Raw genomic sequence first — 22,000 nt, forward strand, 5'->3', positions numbered from 1 at the left:
CAGAGGTAGAATGGGGTTATTGAGCTCATTCCGAGTGTGATTGTGAGGACAGCAAGAGATATCACTTCCGACGCTTAATGTCTTATGTTTATAGGACAAGTTCTTTCATTATTCTTCTTATGGAGATCTGAATTAGAAATATATATTTTAATAGGAATACAAAATCAATCCAGGAAATGTCGGAATTAAATAGGAGAGACTCCAAGATTGTCTACAGAGTGACATCGGATGAAATACACAACAGAAATGTGATATGTGAAAACGGAATTTGAAGCTGATTTTTTTTTTCACTGACCTTAAATCAGTACGCCTATAGAGTAAATTGCAGATGAAAGACAAATGACACAATAAACTAAAATGTAAATTAACTAGAAGGATTTCAAAAGGCAAAGGCACAATCTCTTGGCACAAAGAATTTCATCACGACTGATACTTGGAGACATTCATTTCTTCGAGATAATATAATCCATTAATATGAAGATACAAATACATAAAAAAATGATAAACCAGGATAACTCGGATAACTAGAAATGAAACAAATATACAAGCATTCTACCTCACAAAAATGTAAGAGCTAATAAGTGATAATCTTTTAGTTCCATATCAGTCATCTTCTGGAATGATTGATATGTTTTCAATTTTCTCAATTAGGGAATCAGAAGTGGAATACAGAAATATTAACTATGAAACATAAAAAAGCACCTGATTGATTGATGTACTTGATGGTATGAAATTATTCTTGACTGTATCGTGAAGATATGATAAACTTGTTAGTAAAAGAGTTCTTTGATCACTGACCCCGAGTTTTAAACTTTATGATACATTCAAAAGTGCCACATGGGAATCGTTAAAATCTTAAGATAGTATCATTATACTAGTTTCTTATCAATATCCTGGATTATTTTTTCATTGCTCCCTGTCGAGAGTTTGTTTCCATATATGGACTCCTTGATACCGTACTGAGAAAAATTCCAATACAAAATCAAATCAGAGGACTACCAAAAACTCTAGAACAGGGGTTACCAACCCATTTCTGCATTAAAGTCTCCCACCCCCGAGAGTTACAAAGCCCGTACCTCCATTCATCTGACAACGAATAGAGAATGGTAATATATAAAGACTCTTTCACTATATACTGGTACTGCAATGTATAATATGAAAAAGTTTAAATAACAACATAGATAAGCAAAGACATTACCATTACAAGCAGTTTACAATAATATTTGATGTACAGGAATGAAATCCTAGTTATTTCCTTGGCAACAAATATCTCTGTTAGTTCAAGAACCCTAGACTGAGAACCCATGCTGTGAACTGTTCAGAACTTCAATACCAACATCTTCACAGTTCTAAACTATATTCCTTTTTCTTTCCGAAGGATGTATGAAGAGAAGTATTTCGAAACGACCAGAAGGTCCGCCCACACGTTACGTCACAAGCTGCATTGGCGTGATATGTATATAAACCCTCACTAGGCTCGGTCTGTATCAGTTCCTCCTCCAACACCAACATGGTCATCAAGGTGCGAATCACATCCTGTCAGACAAACTTGACCACCACAACCTTTATCGACAGAAACCGTCACTGTCGTCCTGATCTAAGGGTGTTTGCTTTAATAACTAAATCCTCTAACTAATGCCACTTCTTCCCCAACCAGGTTGTTCTCCTCGCCGCTCTGGCTGTCGTGGCCACTTGCGACACCCCTCCGTCCTACAACCCTCCAGCCCCAACCTATCGTCAACCCGCTGCACCTGCTCCTTCGGTAAGAAAATGATACTTCTCCGTCAGTGATACGAAATGGGCAGGTTATTGATAGTATAACACACTTGTGTTGCGCTACTTGCAGGGTCCAGCACAGTACAACTTTGACTGGAACGTGAAGGACGAGTACTCCGGCAACGACTTCGGTCACCAGGATTCCCGTGACGGTTACGACTCCCAGGGCTCGTACTTTGTCCTCCAGCCCGACGGTCGCCTCAGGAGGGTCGACTACACCGTCAACGGAGACTCTGGCTTCGTGGCTCAGGTCAACTACGAAGGAGAAGCCCGCTACCCCGAACCCACCTACACGACCCCTCGTTCAGGATACGCCTAAATCATTACTGATTATTCAATCCGTAATGTATATGAATATTAGGTATGTGCACAGTAGTGCGGTAATTTATTGAACCAAAAAATAAAAAGGAGATCAACAACCTTTGTTTTACTTAGGTTATCATGGAAAAACTACCAACTAGAGCTGTCCCTAATACAAATCCAGAAGATAAATAGTTGTTTAATCTTTGTACAATTTACTGATAAAACCTTATGAATAGACAAGGGAAACTTGAAATATCAAGCTAAGTTCCAGTGACCGATCGTGTTGTTAGCGCCTTGATCTCGTCGCATGACTCCGCCACAGAAAGTGTTCTGTAAGGAAAACTCCACAGTACAAAGGATATTCACTCGCCGGACAGTTTCTCCACAAAAGTAGAGATGGATAATTACCCAACAACCAACCAAACTAAACCTAACCTGCTGATCAAAAAACATTAATTAACTGTCCGCTGATGAACTGTCTGCTAAGCAAATGTCTACTAAGCAACTGTCCGTTAACCAACTGTCCATCAAGCAACTGTCCGGAAACTAACTGTCCATCAAGCAACTGTCTTGTGACTAACTGTACGCTAGTCAACTGTTCGCTAGGCAACTGTCCGCTGGGGACCTGTCCGCTGGGGACCTGTCCGCTGAGCACTATCCACTATGCAAATGTCCACTTGGGAACTGTCCATTGGGACCTGTCCATACCCTGCACGACAAACGGTGGCATCACCCGTGTCCGAAATCCACGTCTCCCGGTAGCAAGCGTCCATCTTTGACATACACGTAAAAGTACACTATTGTAAAAGAAAGGAAAACAAGACGCCAGCAAGTGACGTCACTAAATGGGCCATCTGCAAGTGCTCTTACTCAAGACTTTTGGTTCTTGCATTGGATTACAAAGGGGGAGTATGCCGACAGGAGACCTTTTGGTCTATAACTAGGTCGGATGCGAAAAAATTATAACAGTGATAAATAAAATTATTATTAGATAATAGATAAAATAAATAAATGCATAGGTATAGCTAAATAAACAAACAGGTAAATAGTAAATGATAAAATGGCATAACTAATAATACATGAATATCAAACAATAATAATAAAGACAATAAGAAACAAATAAACAAATAATATAAAATGGCAGTCATTATAGCATCTTGCTTAGGTGTTTATCTAAATGAATCTTAAAGCTTCGAATTGCACTGCCTCTGCAGGAAGTTTATTCCATTGACAAAGTTGTATCTATCCACTTCCAAATTGAATATATTTCCTGACAGTTTGAAACCATTATTTCTTGTCTGATTCTTATTTGTTTATTTCATACTTTGCACAGACTATGTTGAATATCAATTTCTATTTACACGCAGGTGTGATAAATAAATATTTGTTTGGGAATGATATAATGAAAGAAAACGTCAATATAAACTTATGGTTGAAGTGTACACGCATCATACTTTGTGAATATTAAAGGCGTATTTAGAAGCATATATTTTAAGTATTTTTGCTTCAGGTATATCATGAATAATACACCAGTGTTACATGTGTCCCTGTTGGATCATCACTTAAAGGTTCAACCGCATTGTCACGTATGCTTCCAGGCAGTGTGTTACCGGATGCAAGTAAACCTTGTTCGAAAAGACCACAAGTTGCAGATTCTGATGGAAGAATTGGTAAGCATCAGCTAGGATATCGTGGGACCGAGTGAGTAGCCACAATACTGTCACCTCCCTCTTTTATCTCTCTCCCTCGCTCACCCACCCCTCTATCTCTCTAGCAGATAGAAAGATGTCTACACTCCATAATAAATTCTCTCTCTTCCCCTCTTCCTAGATCCTCCCTCTCTCCCATATATATATATATATATATATATATATATAATATATATATATATATATATATATATTTTGCTGGTAACCACTAAAAAAATCGGAAGAAAACAGTATATCCCATGCGCTTTCGTGTACTTCACATCTTCAGGGGAATACACGAAAGCGCTTGGAAATTACTGTTTTCTTCCGATTTCCTTAGTGGTTACCAGCAAAATTTGTTGATCACGTGTTGTTTTTAGTGATCTTTCTGCATATATATAATATATATTATATGATTATAGACATAGAAACGAGTAGCAGATGGTAATGGTTATAAAGGAAAAAATTAGGAAGCTTAACAGAAGTACAAAGTAAAGATTGTGGAAGCAAACCGCAAGTGAGAAAGGCCAAAAGAAGAACGGACGGGAAGTGGAGTAAATATTTCCTTGAGAATTTGATCTGATCTCAGTATTTCTCTCAAATACAACCATATTTTTTTCACCCTTTTATTAAGGGTGTGGCCAGCCAAAGCAAGCACCCACTCACCCTTTGCCCATCCCGAAGCCATTCAACACCCATTTATTGTCCATTCTATTAGAGCTGTTTTTTTTTCTTTTTTTTTTTTTTTGATGAAGGGCCATTCTTTCCAAATTCCCAGACCATCTTAGTATTCGCCATTGAACGCTATCTGTCAACTCTGATTGATACACAAATACAACAGAATAGAATATAAATAGATATAACAAAACAAAAGACAAGCAAAACAAAAACAAAACACATATACCTTTTTTTTTTTTTTTTCTTACAAAAGAGGTAGCCAAAGTCAAAGGTATAAATCCTTTCTCTTCCATTTCATCCCCCCATATTCCACACCAATTCACACCATCCCGCCCTCTCTCCCTCCCTCCCTCCCTCCCTCCCTCTCTCCCTCCCTCCCTCCCTTCCTCCCTCATATTTTGGCTTCTGGATAACACGTCGTCCCTGCATCTCGTCCACTGCCCTGGTTCAGAAGCATTGCAGAAAGACACACCACATCCACAGCAAGGCCAGTTCATTTAATTAGCGACCCCCCCCTCTCCGTTCCCTCATGCAGAAAAAGAGAGGATGGGGAGAAAATCCCTTCGGGCTGCATCAAAATATCATTAACACATAGTCCCTAAACCCTCCCCCATCTCCCACCCACTCTTTTCCATGCATCACAGCATCATCTACACACAACAATTCTCCACTTACATTTATCTTCTGTTTACTCCCTTCTTCAACAGACATTCCCCTCTTTCCCAATACCCCATCCATCTCATCCTTAGTCGCCTCATCATGTTCACTCCTTCCACCTCTGCCTTCCACACCTCTTTTACTAATCTTTCTTCACTCATTCTTTCCATGTGTCCAAACCATCCCGATACTTTTTCATCAACCTTATCTCCCAACTCTTTCTTATGTCCCATGTTTCTGCCCCATACAGTGCTATTGGCACAATCACTCCTTCATACAATCTCCTCTTAGTATCCATTTCCAAATATCTATTTCTCATTACACTTTTTAATCCCAAAATGCATTTACTTGCTCCTCTCAATCAACATTCTACCTCCACCTCCATTCCTCCGTTTCCCGCCACATTCGCCCCCAAATATTTAGGGCTATCCACTTCCTCTAGTCTTTCTCCCTTAATACTTCCAATTTGCTGTCATCCTCTCCCCGTGTACATCTCAACGCATTATCTTTAACTTTCTTCTTTTCACGCACCTTCCCAAAATCTGTCACTACCTTAATCCCTACTCTGATCCTGCTACAAGGGCAGTGTCGTTAGCAAGCAATTGGATTATCTCATATTTTTTTTTCCATTTTCTTCAACCCTCTCTAATCCCTGTCCCATTACTTTTGCATTTACCTCTCGCACCACCCTATCCATTTAGAAATTGTACTTCCATAGTGACATGACACATCCCACCTTTACCTCAAACCACTAACTCTATCCATTTCTAAATCTAACACTGGCTCTACTGTTAGTATAAAAACTCTTGATTGCTCTTGACAGCTTTCGCTCCTTGGGTGTCGTAGCCATTACGAGATTTCTGGTGACCGAAGTCGTTACCGGAGTACTCGCCCTTCACCTCCCAGTTAAAGTCGTACTGCGCTGGGCTCTGCAACAAATCACATTTAAAGGCTCCTATGCGAAGCACTTTAGATCATCAAATGATTGTAATCATAAATCATCCACATGGTATTCATAAATACTAATACCAACAGCTTCAGATATCATCCTCACAGATATTCGACGGTCTTGCATCACTAACCTTTGCACTTCCTCAATGTTTTCCTCCTTGCGTGCACTTTTCGGTGCTCCAGAACTGGGTTCATCCTCAACCTGTTCATTTCCTTCAGAAAATCTGTTAAACCACCGATAGAAACTTGCTTGGCTCATCTGTTCATCCCCATAGGCCTCCTTTAACATTCCATAAGCTTCTTGTCTGATTTTCTTTGATGGCGTAACGTTGCTCCATGTTTCCCTGCATCTTGACAAATGTTCACAGATCGGCAAACCGAATTAGACTGGCTCCAGCACGCTCACCGCTGCACTCAGACCTACACACATAGAAAGTTGCCAGTTAGTCATTTTATAGAATATATGTATGTGTACTTCACCATGATGTAGTATTTTGATCAAATCATATTTGATGTTTCGCCTGACACTTTCTCATTACTTATTGAGCAAGGGTATTTCGAGACGTTTCAGATTTTCTCATGTACAGACTGCAGACATCAGGTAGTTACCAAGTTCAAGAGGTTAGAGGAAGATGCTGATTGTCACTACGTATAGGTAAACCTTAAAACTGCATAGGCTGAACCACGTATGAAGATACGGGAAGGACACACACACACACACACACACACACACACACACACACACACACACACACACACACACACACACACACACACACACACACACATATATATATATATATATATATATATATATATATATATATATATTCAGAGACTCTTTTATTTCAAAGTATTTCAACTATATATTGTACCGTGTTTACAATGGTTTCTGTATTTGCATAAAGAATGAACACCTATTTTTCTTTTATTATTGTCTTATTGATCCGGAACTGTTGACAATTCTTACATAATAACCTAACTAAAACAAAAGTTGTTGATCTTTCTTTTTATTTCTGGTTCGATTAATGAACTTACTGTTATGCATATAGCTAATAATCATACGTGAGTCGGAATGAATAATTGGTAGTGACTTGGGAGTATACTGGACGAGGGGTCGTGTAGGTGGGTTTGGGGTAGCGAGCCTCTCCCTCGTAGTTGACCTGAGCTACGAAGCCAGAGTCTCCATTGACGGTGTAGTCGGCCCTCCTGAGGCGACCGTCGGGTTGGAGGACGTAGTAGGCTCCTTGGGTGTCGTAGCCATTACGAGATTCCTGGTGACCAAAGTCGTCACCGGAGTACTCCTCCTTCACCTTCCGGTCAAAGTCGTACTGCGTGGGCTCTGCAACAAATCACATTAAGAGGTCCTAGGCAAATCCAATTAGATCTTCAAATGATTTTAACCATAAATTATCCACATGGTATTCTTGAAGATGAGAGATCTGCTCACCAAATGAGCAGGTGCAGCTTGTCCGTAGACGGAAATTGGAGGGTTGTAAGAAGGAATGCTGTCGCAAGTGACCACGACGGCCAGAGTAGCGAGAAGGGCAACCTGCTTGAGGAGAGATCAGTGTTACCCAAGTAATTATTATAATGATAAGCAACATTTGTTTACAACACAAATAGCGATGGTTTTTGTTTATCATGCTTTATGCATTAAGTGCTGAGCTTGTACACGAATACTCTAAACGTACCTGGAGAGCATTGTCAATGATGAAGGGAAAACAAATGCAGAGGAATGTTCGTGCCGACTTGTATACACGTGACACCTAGTTGGTGGCGTAGGTCGTGGATGGATCTTTCGAACTGGTCACTCTTGACATTGCCTTCGAACCCCTGGAAAGTACATAGAAGCCTAAAAGGGTTCTGTTCACTACACTGATATCGTTCATGTCTTAAATGACCTTGCTTGCTAAGGCTCCGAGGGCCGTGCGAAGAGAGACCCATTCTAAAAGCTAGAAGACACACCCACCATTTACGTCACCAACTGGGTTGATGTCACGCGTATATAAGTCGGCACGAGCATCGGTCTGCATCAGTTCCTCCTCCATCATTAACATGGTTCTTAAGGTGCGGCTTAAGTATTCGTGTGCAAGTTCAGGATTTGATACCAAAACCATGATGTACAATAATCGTCGCTATTTGTGAAGTTTTTTTCCAAAGGGTACTTACCATTATAATCATTTCTTAGGCTAACACTGACCCCTTCTCAACCAGGTTGCCCTTCTTGCCACTTTGGCCGTCGTGGCCACTTGCGACAGCATTCCTTCCTACAACCCTCCAACTCCCGTCTATGGACAAGCTGCACCTGCTCCTTCGGTGAGCACATCTCTCTTTTTCCATAATACCATGTGGATGATTTAAGATTACAATCATTTGAAGATCTAATTGGATTCGCATAGGAGCCTTTAAATGTGATTTGTTTCAGGGCCCAGCGCAATACGACTTTAACTGGGACGTGAAGGACGAATACTCCGGTAACGACTTCGGTCACCAGGAATCTCGTAATGGCTACGACACCCAAGGAGCCTACTACGTCCTCCAACCCGACGGTCGCCTCAGGAGGGTCGACTACACCGTCAACGGAGACTCTGGCTTCGTGGCTCAGGTCGACTACGAGGGAGAGGCTCGCTACCCCGAACCCACCTACACGACCCATCGTCCTTCATACACGACCCCTCGTCCAACATACGCCTAAGTCAGCACTGATTGCCTTATCCAGTCATTATGCAGATTAAATGTATGCATAACACTGACATAATTTATTGATGCAGTAATTAAAGAAAATATAATAACCAATTTTTTTAATGAACAACCCCCATACAACATTAATTCACAAAATGAAATGTTTGTTCAAAGAAGGCAACCATTTCAAAATAGAAAAGTTGAAACACTTAAACAGTGATAAATGTGTTTATTCTGATGATTTACATATTTACTGAAGTATTTCATCATTATATATCTCAGAAACCTATCTACATGATTATTTTTATTTGTATTCCATCCTTACACTCCATTTTGCTATATGGTTCATCTCTTCGTCTTAAGTGCAATATAAGGGTAAAGCTATAGAATACATTTCCCAGTTTTGAATAATGCATAGCCCAACCCTGCATGTAACTGGTGATAAATAACATCATCCTCTCACCTCGCCGACACTCACCTACATGAAGCAGGCAACTACCTTATTTCTGCATATTATAGATATTCGAGACTCGGAAATGTTACCAATGTCGATAGAGAAAAATCGGGGTGTCATTCTTTCTCTAAACAATAATGGTATTGGTCATTACTTTGACTCGATAAAATTTGCTCCTATGTAGGGTCTCTGGGACTTCGGCCCAAAATTTGATCATTTAGAAATGATAAAAAACGAGTTTGAACAAGTAACAAATTATTGGAGTACAAAATCCAGTAAAAGAAGAATCTATTTTATTCCGTGTCAGATTCATCGAAAGGGGTGCAATAAGGATGGAAAAAGTTACTTGATGTAGAGAGGATGAGAAAAAAAAGAGTAAAAAAAAAAAAAAGAGGCTAACTGACATAGGTTATAGCCCATTCATCACCACGTAGGATTTCCCCAGAGATTAATAAAATCTATTGGCGGCCAGCATCAAAGGAAAAGTGGCACCCGATAGAAAAGGACTTGAAATTGTAGATCCTTACATACAAATTGGGACGCCAATTTTGAAACGGGGGAAATCGGCCCTTCTTAGAAAATATTCTGGGAAGTTGAGCGTTACCAGTTATGGTTTTTGTCAATATTCCTATTCATACCTATATCATGTATAAATGAATCCAGGGCCAAAGTTGTAGTCTCCTATATACTTTTTCACATACTTTTGAAAGTATATGAAACATAATTTGTTCCATTAGTACATGTGTAAACGTATCTATGAGAAATCCCAGCAATTTTTCTTTAATTCATTTCTTGTAAATTGATATTAAGTATTTCTTAGAAATTAATTAAAACTGGGATCTTTAATCTCCAGACCTTTTATTTATGGCTCAATAAATTATGTCTGAAATGCTTACACCTAATATACTTAAATGTCTGCTATTAGACATACTGATCAATGAATACTTAAGCGTATGCTGGACGAGGAGACCTGTATGAAGGACGATGGGTAGTGTACGTGGACTCGGGGTAGCGAGCCTCTCCCTCGTAGTTGACCTGAGCGACGAAACTGGAGTCTCCGTTGACGGTGTAGTCGACCCTATAGCCTCACATATTGCAACATCCCCCATGGAAAACTACATTGCAACACACGAACATACACGCCCCTAGGCTCTTCCTTCACGTGATGAAACCGTGAGATAATCGGATTCCAAACAACACCTTTTCCTACATACACGTTATATTCCGTATCTAAATTAATACGGATAAAGATAAAATCACAAGAAACATCTACACATCCTGATAATGTAAATTTTATACCATATGAATGACTAACTTCCATGTTATTAGATTTAATTAAGAATAATTGTAAGGCTGCCAACCACCATCAGAAATGCTTTGACAATATTTTCATTGGTGCCAAGCATAAGCGAGAAAGGGGGAGGCAGTCAGTAGATAAACGTAGATCGATGAAGATCTACGGAGTGTATTGAACACCCCAATATAGACGAGAAAACCGTCTCGAGGGGTTCATTACCCACTGAACACTCACAGACCCTCCTCAAGCGACCGACAGATTGGAGAACGTAGTAGGCTCCTTGGGTGTTGTAAACATTATGGGGTTACTGATGATCGAAGTCGTTCACCTCCCAGTTAAAGTCGTACTCCGCTGGATCCTGCAAAAATAGATAAACAAACAAATGAATAGATAAAAATCCAAGGCGAATATGTCAATCAGATTAGATCTTCAGATAATTGTAACTTGATATTCTGGAAGAAGAGAGATCTACTCACAGAATGAGAAGGTGCAGCTTGTCCGTAAACTGGAGTTGGAGTGTTGTAGGAAGGAATACTGTCTCAAGTGCCTACGACGGCCAGAGCGGCAAGAAAGGAAACCTGGTTGAGAAGGGATCAGTGTTGGCCCAAGAAATGATTATAATTATGAGCACCCTTTGATTATAAGAACACAAATAACGATGATTATCGTTGAACATGCTTTTGGCATCGTCCTGAACCTGCAGACGAAAATTCTAAACGTACTTCTAGAGACATGCTAATGATGAAGGAGAAACAAATGTAGACCAACGCTCGTGCTGATTTGTATATGCGTGACATCAACCTAATTGGTGACGTAGGTCGTGGCCGGGTCTTCTGGTATTTCGAGCTGGTCACTCCTGACACGGCCTTCGAACCCCTGGAAAGTACATGGTAGCCTAAAATGGTTCTGTCCACTACACTGATATTGTTCATTTCTTTAATAACCTTGCTTGCTAAGGCCCCGAGGGCCGTGCAGAGAGACCCGTTCAGAAAGCACTAAGAGGACACGCCCATCATTTACGTCACCAACTGGGTTGGTGACGAGCGTATATAAGGCGGCATGAGCGTTGGTCTGCATCAGTTCCTCCTCCATCATTAACATGGCTCTCAAGGTACGTTTAGAGTATTCATGTGCAAGTTCAGGACTTAATACCAAAACAATAATCGAAGATATTCGTTGCTATTTGTGTTGTTATAATCAAAGGGTGCTTATCATTATAATAATTTCATGGGCTAACACTGATCCCTTCTCAATCAGGTTGCCCTTCTCGCCACTTTGGCCGTCGTGGCCACTTGCGACAGCATTCCTTCCTACAGCCCTCCAACTCCCGTCTATGGACAAGCTGCACCTGCTCCTTCGGTGAGCACATCTCCCGTCTTTCAGAGTACCATGTGGATGATTTATGATTACAATCATTTAAAGATCTAATTGGATTCACATGGGAGCCTTTAAATGTGATTTGTTTCAGGGCCCAGCGCAATACGACTTTAACTGGGAGGTGAAGGACGAATACTCCGGTAACGACTTCGGTCACCAGGAATCTCGTAATGGCTACGACACCCAAGGAGCCTACTACGTCCTCCAGCCCGACGGTCGCCTCAGGAGGGTCGACTACACCGTCAACGGAGACTCTGGCTTCGTGGCTCAGGTCAACTACGAGGGAGAGGCTCGGTACCCCGAACCCACCTACACGACCCATCGTCCTTCATACACGACCCCTCGTCCAACATACGCCTAACTCCGCACTAATTAGCATATGCAACTAAAGATCATTATGCAGATTAAATGTATGCGTATCAGTGACATAACTTATTGATGAAGTAATAAAAGAATATCTGGTCGATCATTTTTTAATGAACTCCCTTAAACAATATTAATCTACAAATGCAACCATACCGATAGATAAAAAAAATCTGATATTGAAACAGAATTATGGCCGAAATAATGAGTATGAAAATAAAATTTGTCACGAATAAGGGATATAAAAGAGATCAAACATTAATGAATCATTTATTTAACCGCATTCGATTTGGAACAAACTGCCTATTCAAGTTGTAAGTTCAAATACAATTGATGATTATATCTCACCATCATTAGCTCATGCACTAAAAAGCCAATGGTCCTTAAGTTTCCATTGTTTATACCATTCAATTCGCAAACAGCACAATTAGGACCAATAAAGCTGTTTCTTTGCATCTCATTTGTATTCCTTTGTATAAAAAGAAGCGAGTGAAGTAAGAGACATTAATAAACAGCAATAAACAATATAATGATCCAGTGGGTAAAATAACCAAATTTATACAGAGGCGAGAGTATTAGGGTTGATTCACACTATCGGTCCGGTCGCGCTCCACTCTCGGTCTGCTCTCGGTTCTGAGGCATTCACACGTACCCCGTCATCGCCCCTCCCTCGATACCAGTAGAAGTCTTACCATCAGTTACGAAGGAAGTGTGACTTTTCTGACGCCGAGTTGGCAATATTCGCTATTGCACTTGATGAAGAAGAAGAAGAAGGAAAACAAAATAGAAAAAGAAAGAGATTGTGGGTTCATCCTATGTTGCAAGATAGGAAAACTGAAGGAGAATTTCATACTCTGTATCCTCGTCTTATTGATTATGAGAGTAAATTCCACAGCTATTTCAGAATGAACAAAGGAACATTTGAGAAAATACTATCCAAAATTGAGGATGACTTGAAATGTACAAGAAGATGCTGCACTTCCTGGCACTGATGTGCTTGCACCATACGTTATAGTGGGAGATGAGGCTTTCCCGCTGAAGAGAAATTTGATGAGGCCCTACCCAGGTTCACAGACTGAACATAAGATAGAGAAGAGGATTTTTAATTATAGATTATCTAGAGCCAGGAGGATAGTTGAGTGCACATTTGGTATTCTAGTGCAAACCTTCAGAATATATTTAAGGAAACTTAAAGCTATGCCTTCTAACGCTAATGCAATCATTACAACAACATGCATACTTCACAATCTGATACACCCAAATGCTGTTGCATTACCAGATACTGTTGTCATGCCTCCATCAAACACAGTACGTCCAATGAGAGGAAGAGGGGGAAATGCTACAAAGGAGGCTTTTGGCGCGAGAGAAACACTGAAAGATTATTTCAGCTCCCCAGCTGGTTCAATGCCTTGGCAAAATGATAAAATATAAGTAGACAAACAAACTTGTGTAGGAATATTTGTTGAGTGAGCTAAGGAGATGCATTTCCGCAGTGGATAATAGGTTATTATCCATATGGAATTTCTTTCTTCGGTTAATAATGTGTATTTTTTTCTCTCGGTACCTTGGCAATATGATAAGTATGCAAACATTATCACTGTAGTGCAGCGAAGTCAGGTCATACAGCTCTGGTTTACCTTTTGACTAATTCTATTAGCATTTCATCTAAATCCACAAAATTAAAGTAAGTTTTGTAGGTTATATTGTATTCAGTTGGTGCTTATGAATATCCTCGCTGTACGCATTGTCATTGTATCAGTGATAAATAAAAAGAAAATGTATTTTTATAATTTTTCTAACTTTCTCATGATCCCATTGTGGTGTTTCCTTTGGATTATCCATGGTTTGGTAGGACAGAGGGTAACACTACTTGCTTATATGAAGGCTGAATCTCGACTGGAGTGGAGCAGGACCGTGGCAACTGAGTTCACACTGGCGCTCACGGTCCAGTCTCGCTCCAGTAAAAATATCTTTTGACGGAACCGTGACCGGAGCGAGACTGGAGCGAGAGCGCCAGTGTGAATGCTTCCATTGAAATTAATAAGACAATATTGGACCGGACCGAGAGCGTAGCGGGAGTGGAGCGCGACCGGACCGATAGTGTGAATCAACCCTTATTCAGCTTGTAGAGAACATACTTGATAACATGAGATTCATAATGCAATAAAGCATGACGTCTGGCAATACGAAGTAGGTAAATAAAACGGCTTTTGGCTTTTATTGTTCTAATTTTGATTTTTCGTTTAAGAGGACTTTGTAGACTAAAGTATTTATATATTTCCTTGGACAATTTTGTATAATTCTTACTTGTCTTTAATTTCATCTTCACCATGGTAACAATTAAATGGCATTTGCAGCGATTAAAAATGTTAGGATGTAATTATATTGAACATTTGTACAAAGAAAATCGTTCTGTGGGAACTTGTGAGCAACATAAACACTATAATATATCTAACTCTGTTTCCATGCATTTCTTACACACACAGCTTCAGATAAACTGAGCAGTTCTGGAGAGATGCTTTATACCAAATTTTTTATATTCCCTTATAATAGGAAGAAACCTGTTGGTGTGTCGATAGGTAAATATTTTCCACACTCTTTCATTGTTTTGGTTACTCTCTACCAAAGTGCACTCTTTAACTCTTGAATACAATTTATTTATCTAATTTGAACTGGAGATGAATATTGGTAGGCTTCCCGTCTGTCTCGGACTACCAGTAGTGTTCTAAAACATCATGGTTCCATCTTTAATTCCCTCGAAATTGCAATTTTGATAAAAAAAAAATGCACTATTGAAGTAACATCCGATGCGATAGATTATTTCACTGTTGATAATGACTAAAGGGAAGCAAGGGACCTCAAAGCAGGGTAAAATAAAAAAGTAGAACATTAAAAAAATACAATGTACGAGTAATACTAATGTTATTCCTCATGTTAATAAGTTTATCTATAATGTTCTCTTAAATAATAGGGAAAAAAAATTGTCTAGAATAGTCCATTTTGATATCAAATATCTGTTTATGATAGTATTTTCACTATTCTTATATATTTCATTTCTATATCGTTTAATTTTAATCTATATTTTATTTAGCTCTATTTTGTTTTACTATATTTTATTTGATCTTATTCTATTCAATTTTGTCTTATTTCAATTTATTTTATTTTGTTTTAATTTATATGAGTGGATAGAGCGTTTTGGAGAAATGTCAAAGTAGTGGTATTGGGAGATCTCAATGCTAGGGTAGAAAACGAACAATAAACGGAGTGGTTGGGAAGTACGAAGAGTGGATGGAGGTGTGTCTAGAGAATTGATGATATCAAACTGTGCTTGGTAAGAAAGTCAGGCATAAGTACACATGGGAGAAGGTGGTAGATGGAAGGGTTGTAGATAGGGCTTTAATGGACTATGTAGTTGTAACCAGGAGAGTAGTAGAGAGAGTTTTGGATGTACGTGTTCTTAAGGGAGAGAGTGAAGAATATCAGATATTTTTGGGGGGGAAGATAACTTCAGAGTGGAGGATAGATGGAGAAAGAGGAAAGGGGGAAAAGGTAAGAAGGTGCTTATAGTAAACTACTTAGATGAGATAAGGAGAAGGATTACAAGAAGCTGAGAGAAGAGTGGGAGGGAGTTGAAGGATAGAGTAGAACTAGGAGTGGATGAGGAATGGGGATTTTTCAAGGAGGGAGTCACAAGGTGTATGAAACAAGGAGGATGGAAGGAAATGGAAGGGTAGTGAGTGCTAGGATCAAGCAAAAAGGGTTGTAGAAGACAAGAAACGAGCATTAACAGGTTGTTTTGGTTGTAAAACAGGACTAGAGAATCGCATGAGAGGTACAAAGAAAAGAGAAGTAAAGTATGAAATAAAGGAGGCAAAAGGGAGAGCACCTGTGAAAAGGGGTAAGAGTATGATAGAAAGTTTTGAAATTAATAAAAAGATATTTTGTAATGAAATTAAGAAAGGAAGGGGAGGTGAATCAAGTAGAGAAGAAAAAGTAAAATATGCTAACGGAGAAATGATAATGGAAGACTGCAGTAAAAGGAGATGGGCAAAGTTTTTTAAGTTGTTAAATGTAAAGGAGGATAGGGAGGGAAAGGTAGTTGCAATGGGAAGAGCCATGAAAATGAGTGATGAATGAGGAAAATGGAGGAGAAATAAAGAAAGAGGATATGAAAGCAGTTGTTAAAACAATGAAAGCAGGTAAGGTACATGGATTGGATCGGTGGTATGCGGAGTGTCTAAAAAAGAAAGGTACAGTGATGGTGGACTGGCTAGTGAGGTTGTTTAATCTTTATTAAAAGAGGGTAGTGTGCCGGAGGACTGGAGGAGTAAATGTTTAGATGCGCTTTACAAGGGAAAAGGGGACAAGTGTGGGTGTAGTAGTCTTAGAGGTATCTGTTGAGTGTAATTGGGAAGCCTTATGGAAGGCTTTTGATTGAGATGATTAGAAGAGGAATAGAGGGAGTAAATTGGTGAGGAACATTTTGGGTTTGCGAGAGATAGGGATTGCGTGGATCAGATTTTTTGTGGTAAGGCTGACATGTGAGAAAGCTTTAAGAAAATGAAAGGATGGTTTTTGGGCCTTTATGGATTTGGAAAAGACTTATGACAGGGTAGACAGGAAGAAATTGTAATTACTCTTGTGTTTCCCGTATCTTAATACGTGGTTCAGCCCATGCAGAGGTAAGGGCTAACTATATGTGGTGACAAGTACCCTCCTCTGAACTCATGAACTTGGTAACTACCTGATGTCTACATTCTGCCTATGGAACAAAATTTGAGACACCATCGTTAATTGAGAGGAGAGACTACAATTTTTCATTCTTTGAGTAACCTTGACACTGGTCACTTACAAACCGAGTCTTCATAGATAAGAGACTTCTAAAATACCCCAGACTTTACAGCTCCATTTACTACAATCTTGTTTGTGTGACTGTTTTCCTACTTCTGCTGAGGGTAAATGAACGGAGGGGATAGTCTTAGTTAAAATTGATGAGAGTGGAGAATGTATATGTTGATAATAAAAAAAAAAAAAACCTGCATGATTGTGGTCCGTAGAAATGTTACTATAACCCCTGAAATATTAATTCTCGAACCTTATGGACTTGTGCCCTTACGGAGTTGTACCTGTATAGTACTTTTCCTCTTTCCAGCAGATGTTCGCCAGTTTCTCCATCTAAATTTCCAGGTTGTGGTAGTTTGTGATTTTCCAAACTGTTCAATAATTGCACTTTCTTGAATAGTGCTGACTTACACTTTATGTCAAGATTTTTTCAATATGAAAAATAAGTGTGCCGCTTATCTTGTTTTCAAATTGGTGTTCATCACGTGTGAAAATTTCATTTTTTAACTGAATTACTATTTCCTCCATTTGTCTGTGTAAGCATTTTGATTTATTCTTGTGAACAAGTTGAATTCAATTAACATTGCCTAGCACTGCAATGAATATACTGGAAGGCCATATTAAAAAAATATATAAACGAGCTTATCAAAAACAGAAATTTACAGTGATATTTTTTATATTTGTGATTCAATAAATTACAACACTAATTTACATGTACCACGAACATATGACCATTTCTGAATGGGTACACTAAGCAGTGCCGACTTAGGCGTATCCTGAACGAGGGGTCGTGTAGGTGGGTTCGGGGTAGCGGGCTTCTCCTTCGTAGTTGACCTGAGCCACGAAGCCAGAGTCTCCGTTGACGGTGTAGTCGACCCTCCTGAGGCGACCGTCGGGCTGGAGGACGAAGTACGATCCCTGGGCGTCGTAACCGTCACGGGAATCCTGGTGACCGAAGTCGTTACCGGAGTTCTCGTCCTTCACATTCCAGTCAAAGTTGTACTGTGCTGGACCCTGCAAGTAGCGCAACACAAGTGTGGTGATAAGACAAGATTATTCGGTTTAATATCAGAGGGGTGCATAATATCAACAACCTACACATCTGGTATCAGTGATGAAAAAGTATCATCTTCTTACCGTTGGAGCAGGTGCAGCGGGTTGACGATAGGTTGGAGCTGGAGGGTTGTAGGACGGAGGGGTGTCACAAGTGGCCACGACAGCCAGAGCGGCGAGGAGAACAACCTGGTTGAGGAAGAAGGAGCATTAGTTAAAAGAAAGAAAAACTGCCAGTCAGTGCCAATGAATCTTATTACACTTGAAATCTGATTTGCAGTCGAGAAGACTCACCTTGAGAGCCATGTTGGAGATGGAGGAAGAACTGATGCAGACTGACGTTCATGTCGGCTTATATACACGTGACACCAGCCTTGCTGGTGACGTAACAAGTAGGCGGGTCGTCCACAATTTCACGTACGACCTTGTTTAAACGCTCCTTGCAACCTCAACAACCTCTATGCAAATTGGGGTGAAAGAGTAAGATGATAGAGCATTATGGCCATATTGGTTTCAAATTTTCTCTTACTTTCTTGGTGGGGCTCTACCATTAGAATCCTAAAAAAAAAGTAGCTCATAAGGCAGTGGTACAATACGACTCCACAGAATGACATTATGATGTACTTATTTAGAGAGTATACCGGCTTTGAACTGGTGTTGGTTAACACTGGATCATGGATTTGCCAATGGAACTTCAACCCGAGAGCAGAGGTTCTGTACCTGTTCTCTCATGTAGCTCACACTTATGTATTGCTATTTTTTAACCTATTATAGATCCATTTTACCCTTGACAATCATCAGGGATCCACTGAATCCCACAAGTTTTAGGTTTATGGTCCTACTGAGACCTCGTACCTCTCTAGGGGGTCCGCCGTGGACTATATGTTGAGGATGAACGTCGTAGAGAAATGAATGACCTACACTCACGGATATTTTCTTTTTTTTTTGCATTAGATATATGATGGATGCACCTTCCCTTTCAGAAGTGAAAGGAAACTGCACTTGCATAACATTCAGATCGACAGAGGTAGAATGGGGTTATTGAGGTCATTCCGAGTGTGATTGTGAGGACAGCAAGAGATATCACTTCCGACGCTTAATGTCTGTTATGTTTATAGGACAAGTTCTTTCATTATTCTTATGGAGATCTGAATTAGAAATATATTTTTGATAGGAATACAAAATCAATCCAGGAAATGTTGGAAAGAAATAGGAAAGACTCCAAGATAGTCTACCGAGTGACATCGGATGAAACACAAAACAGAAATGTGATATGTGAAAACGGAATTTGAAGCAGATTTTTTTTTTCCACTGACCTTAGTTCAGTACGCCTGTAGAGTAAATTGCATATGAAAGACAAATGACACGATAAACTAAAATGTAAATTAAGTAGAAGAATTTCAAAAGGCAAAGGCACAATCTCTTGGCACAGAATTTCATCACGACTGATACTTGGAGACACTTTTCTTTGAGATAATAGAATCCATTCATATGAAGATACAAATATATAAAAAAGATAATAAACAAGGATAACTCGGATAACTAGAAATAAATATACAAACATTCTACCTCACAAAAATGTAAGAGCTAATAAGTGATAATCTTTTAGTTCCATATCAGTCATCTTCTGGAATGATATGTTCTCAATTTTCTCAATGAGGGAATCAGAAGTGGAATACAGAAATGTTAACTATGAAACATAAAAAACACCTGATTAATTGATGTTCTTGATGGTATGAAATTATTCTTGACTGTATCGTGAAGATATTATAAACTTGTTAGTAAAAGAGTTCTTTGATCACTGACCCCGAGTTTGAAACTTTATGATACATTCAAAAGTGCCACATGGGAATCGTTAAAATCTTAAGATAGTATCATTATACTAGTTTCTTATCAATATCCTGGATTATTTTTTCATTGCTCCCTGTCGAGAGTTTGTTTCCATATATGGACTCCTTGATATCGTACTGAGAAAAATTCCAATACAAAAGAAAATCAGAGGACTAACAGAAACTCTAGAACAGGTGTTACCAACCGATTTCTGCATTAAAGTCTCCCACCCCAAGAGTTACAAAGCCCATACCTCCATTCATTAACATTACAAGCAGCTTACAATAATATTTCACGTACAGGAATGAAATTCTAGTTATTTCCTTGATAACAAATATCTCTGGAAGTTGAAGAACCCTAGACTGAGAACCCATGCTGTGGAGTGTCCAGAACTTCAATACAAACATCTTCACAGTTCTTAACTATATTCCTCTTTCTTTCTGATTCATAAAGACTTTCTAAGCTGAGGCTTCGAAGAATGTGTGAAGACGTTTCGAAACTACCAGAAGGTCCGCCCACACGTTACGTCACAAGCTGCATTGGTGTGATGTGTATATAAATCCTCACTGGGTTCAGTCTGCATCAGTTCCTCCTTCAACCCCAACATGGCCCTCAAGGTGCGACTCTTGCCAGACAGACTTGAGTATTACAACCTTTATCGACTGAAACCGTCACTGTCGTTCTGATCTAAAGGGGTTTGCTGTGATGACTAATTCCTTTAACTAATGGCACTTCTTCCCCAACCAGGTTATTCTCCTCGCCGCTCTGGCTGTCGTGGCCACTTGCGACACCCCTCCGTCCTACAACCCTCCAGCCCCAACCTATCGTCAACCCGCTGCACCTGCTCCTTCGGTAAGAAGACGATACTTCTCCATCACTGATACCAAATGGGTAGATTGACAGTATACCACAATTGTGTTGTACTACTTGTAGGGTCCAGCACAGTACAACTTTGACTGGAACGTGAAGGACGAGTACTCCGGTAACGACTTCGGTCAGCAGGATTCCCGTGACGGTTACGACGCTCAGGGCTCGTACTTTGTCCTCCAGCCCGACGGTCGCCTCAGAAGGGTCGACTACACCGTCAACGGAGACTCTGGCTTCGTGGCTCAGGTCAACTACGAAGGAGAAGCCCGCTACCCCGAACCCACCTACACGACCCCTCGTTCAGGATACGCCTAAGTCATTACTGATTATTCAATCCGTAATATATGAATATTAGATATGTGCACAGCAGTGTGATAATTTATTGAGCCAAAAATATAAAGGAGATCAACAACCTTTGTTTTACTTAGGTTATCATCGAAAAACTACCAACTAGAGTTGCCCCTAATGTGAATCCAGAATGTAAATAGTTGTTCAATCTTTGTACGATTTACTGATAAATCAGGGTACATAAGACCTTGTGAATAGACAAGAGAAACAATAAATGTAAAGCTAAGTTCCAGTGACTGATCGTTTTGTTACCGGCTTGGTCTCTTCGCATAACTCCTCCACAGAAAGTCTGCAGAGTGTAAAGGATATTCACTCGCCGGACAGTTTCTCCACAAAAGTAGAGATGGATAATTACCCAACAACCAACCAAACTAAACCTAACCTGCTGATCAAAAAACATTAATTAACTGTCCGCTGATGAACTGTCTGCTAAGCAAATGTCTACTAAGCAACTGTCCGTTAACCAACTGTCCATCAAGCAACTGTCCGCTAAACCACTGTCCACTAAGCAAAGCAAATGTCCACTAAGTAACTGTCTGCTAAGCAACTATCCGCTAACCAACTGTCCATCAAGCAACTGTCTTGTGACTAACTGTACGCTAGTCAACTGTTCGCTAGGCAACTGTCCGCTGGGGACCTGTCCGCTGGGGACCTGTCCGCTGGGGACCTGTCCGCTGAAGACCTGTCTGTTTAGCAGCTGTTTGTTGAGCACTATCCACTATGCAAATGTCCACTTGGGAACTGTCCATTGGGACCTGTCCATACCCTGCACGACAAACGGTGGCATCACCCGTGTCCGAAATCCACGTCTCCCGGTAGCAAGCGTCCATC

General features: G+C 40.0%; 6 protein-coding genes across 6 annotated transcripts in view; 5 read left to right on the plus strand and 1 right to left on the minus strand.

The window, feature by feature from the left end:
* LOC143022399 (sodium/hydrogen exchanger 9B2-like) overlaps window positions 1–22,000 on the plus strand; it is a 607,113-nt gene that overhangs the window by 388,464 nt on the left and 196,649 nt on the right. The window lies entirely within an intron of this gene.
* LOC143022340 (cuticle protein 21-like) lies at window positions 1,511–2,095 on the plus strand. Its single transcript, XM_076180489.1, has 3 exons — window positions 1,511–1,522; window positions 1,658–1,762; window positions 1,847–2,095. The coding sequence occupies exons 1-3, from the start codon at window positions 1,511–1,513 to the stop codon at window positions 2,093–2,095; spliced, it is 366 nt and encodes a 121-aa protein (XP_076036604.1).
* LOC143022341 (cuticle protein 21-like) lies at window positions 8,112–8,751 on the plus strand. Its single transcript, XM_076180490.1, has 3 exons — window positions 8,112–8,123; window positions 8,271–8,372; window positions 8,482–8,751. The coding sequence occupies exons 1-3, from the start codon at window positions 8,112–8,114 to the stop codon at window positions 8,749–8,751; spliced, it is 384 nt and encodes a 127-aa protein (XP_076036605.1).
* LOC143022176 (cuticle protein 21-like) lies at window positions 11,852–12,227 on the plus strand. The gene has a single exon (XM_076180279.1). It carries the CDS (start codon window positions 11,928–11,930, stop codon window positions 12,225–12,227), a length of 300 nt encoding a protein of 99 aa, XP_076036394.1. The 5' UTR covers window positions 11,852–11,927.
* LOC143022342 (cuticle protein 21-like) lies at window positions 17,837–18,430 on the minus strand. The gene is made up of 3 exons (XM_076180492.1): window positions 18,419–18,430; window positions 18,209–18,313; window positions 17,837–18,085 (listed from the first exon to the last, which is right to left on the minus strand). The coding sequence occupies exons 1-3, from the start codon at window positions 18,428–18,430 to the stop codon at window positions 17,837–17,839; spliced, it is 366 nt and encodes a 121-aa protein (XP_076036607.1).
* Window positions 20,560–21,136, plus strand: LOC143022343 (cuticle protein 21-like). Its single transcript, XM_076180493.1, has 3 exons — window positions 20,560–20,571; window positions 20,702–20,806; window positions 20,888–21,136. Exons 1-3 carry the CDS (start codon window positions 20,560–20,562, stop codon window positions 21,134–21,136), a joined length of 366 nt encoding a protein of 121 aa, XP_076036608.1.

This window comes from Oratosquilla oratoria, chromosome 44, assembly GCF_046742065.1.
Source record: "Oratosquilla oratoria isolate Oo_2021 chromosome 44, ASM4674206v1, whole genome shotgun sequence".
Lineage (NCBI taxonomy): Eukaryota > Metazoa > Arthropoda > Malacostraca > Stomatopoda > Squillidae > Oratosquilla > Oratosquilla oratoria.